The sequence below is a fragment of the Varroa jacobsoni genome, unplaced genomic scaffold (genome assembly GCF_002532875.2).
Source record: "Varroa jacobsoni isolate VJ856 unplaced genomic scaffold, vjacob_1.0 scaffold_846, whole genome shotgun sequence".
Lineage (NCBI taxonomy): Eukaryota > Metazoa > Arthropoda > Arachnida > Mesostigmata > Varroidae > Varroa > Varroa jacobsoni.
This window is the reverse complement of record NW_019213748.1, coordinates 1-6,285: the sequence shown is the minus strand read 5'-3', so window position 1 is coordinate 6,285 and position 6,285 is coordinate 1. Positions and strand designations below refer to the sequence as shown.

The 6,285-nt window shown below is 40.3% G+C and overlaps 1 protein-coding gene and 2 long non-coding RNA genes across 7 annotated transcripts in view; 1 reads left to right on the top strand and 2 right to left on the bottom strand.

The window, feature by feature from the left end:
• LOC111264315 (glutathione hydrolase 1 proenzyme) overlaps positions 1-2,439 on the bottom strand; it is a 15,997-nt gene extending 13,558 nt beyond the window's left edge. For 2 of the 5 annotated variants that reach the window (XM_022840109.2, XM_022840110.2), the window contains exons 1-2: positions 2,285-2,439; positions 1,968-2,130 (exon numbers count right to left, since the gene is read on the bottom strand). Coding sequence is in view for 3 of the 5 variants with exons in the window: in XM_022840107.2 (XP_022695842.1) it covers positions 152-233 (82 nt within the window). In the remaining 2 variants the exon portion in view is untranslated. Of the gene's footprint in view, positions 1-151; positions 402-1,967; positions 2,131-2,284 lie in introns of those variants that run through there. The other 3 variants (XM_022840102.2, XM_022840107.2, XM_022840108.2) reach the window with 2 other exon arrangements.
• LOC111264317 (uncharacterized) lies at positions 182-1,660 on the top strand. Its single transcript, XR_002682810.1, has 2 exons — positions 182-246; positions 644-1,660. It is a non-coding gene; the product is annotated as an uncharacterized LOC111264317 (long non-coding RNA).
• Positions 2,440-4,057: 1,618 nt separating the features above from the next.
• On the bottom strand, positions 4,058-6,240 carry LOC111264316 (uncharacterized). The gene is made up of 2 exons (XR_002682809.2): positions 5,822-6,240; positions 4,058-5,368 (listed from the first exon to the last, which is right to left on the bottom strand). It is a non-coding gene; the product is annotated as an uncharacterized LOC111264316 (long non-coding RNA).
• Between the last annotated feature and the right edge of the window lie 45 nt (positions 6,241-6,285).

Here is a 6,285-nt window from a genome sequence, read left to right as displayed (position 1 = left end):
ATATATCATATTTTTTCATTGCAATCAGATCATTGTCCTCGATGCGCCGAGATCCCCGACTGTGTTTGTCTTTAAAAAGTTATTCCTAGCACAGCCTTTATTCTGGAATCTCGTGATAAAGTCTGCAGACTGTAACCGCCACTTCTATTACCTGAACCCTGTTCATAGATGCACTTTGCAGGGCGAGCACTGCTAGCTCCTTTGGGGCTAGCTCCACAAAATCCACTTGTCATTGAAAATCTAGAGGTAAGTTTCCAAATAGTAAATCATTTTTTCACTTTAATAAATACAAATAAAATTGCGCACAAAGAAAAACATGTTTAAACGGTTGCGTTCGTTCGAAATTTCCTGCCAAGCGAACGACGCACACTGACACGCTGATCTCCCAGATCGTCTGTATTTTCTCCATCAAACGTTGCGTTCATACGAAAGAAGCCGGTATGTGGCTGTATCTGGGAGCTCCGATGTAAGACTTCCTGTGTTTGGCGACCAGATCGAGAAGAAAGGACGAGATCAACTGACCGATTACCGGCACAGTTAGATTTACTGATTTGAAACCCGCCAAAGGTTTTTCCCAGAAATTCAAACCGAAGCAACAAACGGTCTCGTCTTGACAATAATAGACATCTTGTTTTGCTTACAGCCCTTGACTGACCCTCAGCCAGCAATGCCCCCTCACAATTTCACAGACTCTGAAGCCTTATTGGACGGGTCTTTGATAACGCTGGCATTAACATCCGTTGCTACGCAGACCGAACGGAAAAAGTTATTTCGGAGCGAAATGCTTAAAGGGTTAATTCCTAGCTGATAAGTTACGATTTGTCGAAACGCTCAGTCTACGTTATATTGGCAATCCCAGCGGCGAAATGCAACCCGCTACATATGACCCAACGCACGGCCCTAGGTTCTTTAAAACGATGCCTTTTTTACTGCATTAATGACCGCCCACCAGGAAGCGAATCTACGCTTATCGCCATTTTGTCTCATTGAAAGCCATTAATAACAATTTTTAGGAAAACGTGAAAAAAACATTAAGCTATCTATTCACTGTAATCAAACGGGGGCAGAAAACATAAAAATAAATTAGCTTTTAGTATACCATTTCTTTAAAACATAGGTTTCTTCTTAAGCATATTTAATAACGATGAATGATCAATATGGATTAGATTGAAATCAACACGTAGAAGAAACCACTATATTTACTAAATGGACCGCGTTCGCACATCAAAGTATCACCTGATACCGCTCGAAACGACGGAGACACCTGACTGAAGACAGCTATTAGAAGCCTTTACTTCATTTTTCTGCTATGGCTATTGAACCAGCACAACTTGTATTTCAATGGCCCTATCAAGAAGACTAAAGATCAGGCCGCATTTCAGCTCTGTAGGGCACATTAAACGCCAGAACACTCACAAAGCTGGAAGATCTGAAAGTGTCATAACTGGATAACATCAACGGAAATCTTCATCAGTTATCAGCAGTGCATTGAACGGCGCGATAATAATTATGAAAATCTAAAGTAAGAGGAAAAGTTACGCACTCAGTATAGGGTATTTTGCAATTGTAAATAAATGGAAGCCGTTTTTATATTATGTTATTATTTCAACGTTTTTATATTATGTGTATATATCGAATAAAGTTGAACACGATAATTTTACGGACCGTCTTATTATTTAACCGTCAACGAATCATACAATACACTAGGGAGTATGTTTGCGTTAATGGCTCAATGGCTACGACTTTTCGCCTTATTTTCATGAACAAAGCAGACAGCGATTCCAGACAATAGTTTCATCTATGTAGACCAACTAACCCAATAAAAATTCAGTTTTACAAGTATACTTTTTTTTTTTTTGCTTTAAATTATAGAATCAAGTGTAGTGCGGTACGTTGCAAGTCCATATTATTATTTTCATTGTATTTTTTTGCTTGCTTTGTTCACTATCTGTAGCATATCCACTTACCTTAACAAGAGGTTCTGTGATTCCGACATGAAACGTTTCTCAAAATAAGCGCAATCATCACCGGCAGTAGGCTTTTTTTGTGCGCTGGCACTTCTTCCCGCTAGGCGAGTCACTTATCCAATTACTTGGTGTGTACCAGCTGTATGATCAGCAGCGCGCTGCCCTATTTACCATTATGACAATAATATTCCCCATGAAAATATTATGTAATACACACTACTATAATATGATGCGATTATGACCTAAACTCTTCTAAAATATTCATCGACTGCAGTCATTGTGGCGTCTAACGTTTCCTGAAATAAATAAAACTTAACCTCATGAAGTCGATTTCATTCACATTCGACATACATCCTTCCTCTAAGGGGTACGACTCACTAATCGAATAAAACAGAGCTGGCCAAGTCACCCTCAGGGTACTGCCCCTTCTATAGACTATCAGTTCATTTCATATACGAATCGTTTGGATTGTCTGTCCATTTAGTAGCTTGTCTAGTTAGTAAATGTCGTAGAGAAGCAAAACGAGCCCAGTGACGTCTGGTCCATCGGCGTCATAACGAAAGATTCGCATATGATACCAGCCTGCAAATTAAAACGTCCCTACATGCGCTTGCGAAGCTCCGCTTGGTGTTCGCTATCAAAGCGCTTAGTATTATCCTGGTTTCCATTATGTCCTGCAGAGCACTGTAACGGACTTTGCAGCGATCTAGAGAAACATCAGTGGGTATCATCGCTTGTTCGCTGTCTTGTTAGTCCTTGCGACATAATTTGGGATCTGTATGCCTATGTAGTTGCCTCTGATATGGGCGCGCAAAGAAAGACCTCGATGACTAAATAAAAAAAGCAGCACCCGAACACAAATAGTTGCGCTATTAATGTTAGCTGACGGGTAGCGGGAGACGTTTCCAAGTGCGCAAATACGTCACTGGGATGCACTCACTCGCTGCCGGTACCACAGTTAAAACGGTCATAGATTCTTCAATGCTGCTGATAGGTTTACGAAAATAGAAATAAAACTGAGCAGTGCCGCTCGATCACGATAGAATGTGTCCTGTCTTTTGAAGCGTTTTTCTCAAAATAGACGAAGAATCGTATATAAAGTAATAGGCAAACGAAAGGCTTTGATCGTGTACTTTGATGAACTCATAAAATCATCTTTAGGAAGAAAAATATTAGCGAAATATGCGTAGAGTAAGACCGGTCTACACTGTAAAATGTAATTTAATCGACCTTCTTCAGAAATTTAATGGAACTAATAAATAAACAGCCAACTACGCTTTGTTAGATTACCAATAGTCTACAAAATAGGTTAAAGTTAGCTTAGAAAAATGAGCCAATATGCATTTCGCCGACGTCGAATCGGCGTGCGTGCAAGTGCACCTAGGTTGATTCTGGTAGCGCTTCTGTGCTAGCTAGTTTGCTTGGTTCCGTTTCGGACTAGGTTCCGTCCTTTTGTGAAGCCCACGTGCGGCTGACGGATATTTTAGGTCGTGTCATCACCTATATACTTGTAGCAAACTCCAGCATAGTTCATCCTCATTTCAGTACGCATCGCAACTTGTCCCTATTATAGCGTATACAGCAGCCAAACAGCTCACTAAAGACTAGCGTTCTTACTAACGATAGAGGCTAAAGTCGAATTGAGCTTAGTTCAGAGAACTCATAAGGCTGATTCCGAGATTTAGGTGGTCTGCTCTAGATCTATTTTTGAATAGTTTACCATAAATTCTTTTTCTATGTTCCTCTGTACCTGACGTTGCGCGGGAGTGACAAGGACAGCTGGCTTACCGAAGACAGTATAGACAACATTGTTGGGTCGATTCTCCAATGGCATTCAACTGCATCGGCTAATGAAAAAGACTCTGAGGGAATTATCGGCTTACCGAACAACTGCCTTTGGTGTAATCACATTTTAGCCTTCAATCGATAATAAACGGCACTATTTATTCTTTTTAGTACACCTATATGTAACACTGTTCAAGGCTTGTGGCCCATGGTCGGTAGACTAGGCCTGACATATGCTAGCAGTTTTTCCTTATATTATAACTTACTAATAAAGCAACAGGAAAAAAAAGTAAAAGAGTCGATGATTAAACTGAACACAGTATGATATGGTATTATAGAACATTATATTTAGATCACGACTAGCCGACAGCAGTAACTACTATTGATCGGCTGCGCCTGCACGCGTTTGTTTCCCGGAATTGAAATTTATATTAGGTTTCATTAAATGCATATGGTAGTACACTTTTAGAGGAGCCTTCCTTTTTCTAAATAACTCAAAAATATAATATTTTGTGTTCCGTATAACTTAGCTCTCCTTTGTCCACAGTTAATGTTCTGTCGGTAATCATGTTAACGGTTCCGTTACGTCGTTTCTTTTTCCTGGAAGATTCAATTAGTCAGAGGGGTTTATGTTTGTACTACGATACGTGACATCAAACAGACTTGTTCGAACGCAGCCTTTCGTAGAATACGGAAGTCAAAATCGACGTGTCCAATTTACGTGTTTCCATATGTCCCTCTGTCTGCTATATATATATATATATTGTTTTCACAAGCGAATATGGATTTTTTGGCGTTTATTTAACGTTTGGTTAACGCTGCCTGACCGACTTTCGACCACATTCATAAGTCAAATACGTCGACCCTTATGTATGATATTGTTACGTATCGTTAAATCCAACAATTGCGCTGTTTCATTAGAGTAGTCTCAAGTACGCAGTCTTACTACATCGTAGAAAACAGCATAGTTGAGCGCATCATTCGTCGGTATTTTTGCTGAAGTTACTGCATCGTTCGTGGCATTACCCGAGTGAGAATACTACGCGCCTTGACCTCGCGGTAGCTGTACATTTGCTTCGACACGTTTGGCACGCGTATATAAACCGGTTATTGCTGAGCTCGCGTCAGAATTGAATAGTTTATAATTGAGAGAGTCTGGCTGTTAAGTGCGACCCTATACATCGTCCTAGGCTGCATGTGTATGGTCAACAGCATACTCAGCATAATTTAGAAAACAGCTGTGTAAACAGCCTTTATAAGACGTAGTTTGTTAAAACTGTTAGTTGTTTAGTCCACAGAAGACACTTGTGTCCTCTACTAATGTTTATTAGTGAGAATCTCGTCGTGACACCATCATCAGTCACCAAGATTAATCAGGTCCATTGGTGGACTACGGTTTACCAACAGTCAATGCTTCATGCTATGTAGCCATGTTGATCTAAGCGGTAGGTGTCAGCAAGCGTTTACTGGAACCCAAACGTATCCGAGGCCGGCCCGATGTTCCCGAGTCAGTTTAAAATTTTTGCATGATCAGCAGCGTTTTGATCGACCTAGCGGGGCTGGTCGAAGGCCTTCGTCGGATATGGGGTTACTCGCGTTTTCGGCGAATCATTATGCTAAAACCGAAACGCAACAAACAAAGTTATCAGTAAAAAGCGACGGAACTAACATGAAGCGATCGGCTATTTAGCAACTAATGCGAATATGAAGAGTTGTTATTCGACGGAATCGGGATACCTGAGTCAATTTTTTCGATCGTCCGAACCATTCCAGTTCCTTACCGTATAATACGATTAATGGATTGTATCTGTCAGCTTTGCGCTAAGAGTTTAATTGGCAGACTGATCACCTATTAAACGAGAAGTTTCACATTGTTATACCAAAACTGGAGACAAAGATGGCCATAAATCATTATTAGTAATATTATTAGTTACCTTACCTGAATCATTAGGTGGCAATAGTGACTTTTAACTGATATTCCCACCCAGTATGATTCCTACACCAGATCTTGTATTATTGTTTTGTCATTGTAAGCTATAACTATACATTGCTTCGCAACAATATCTTACGTCGTTTGTGCTTCTCTAATGCTGTGCATTGCTCGAATAGCTCTAGACTCGCTGGTGTTTGTTGGAAGGGTAATCCGACGCTGTCTGTGGTCTAACAGCTGCTCGACTCCACGTGAAATCAGAAATGTTCGATATGAGCGTCCTACAGATCACGAGCACGTATAATATCAGACGTTCCAAAAAATTATTGGCTTAAAATTACCGTAAACGTCTGTCTAGACGATCGGTACTTTTCACCCAACTTACTAACACACAGAGTCTCTTTACTGAGAACTTTTTTAGAGAGAGATGTATAAGTTTGCATTGGGCTTTCGTGATGGTTCTATACGATCAGGAATTGCAATTGCTTGGCGCGTTTGACGCGATCTTCTTAGATACAGATTGCCGTGGCTCATCTGTATGGCATCATTTTAAGAACTTCCACGTGATTATTAGTCTACATGGTCTTTTTTATATTTTATATA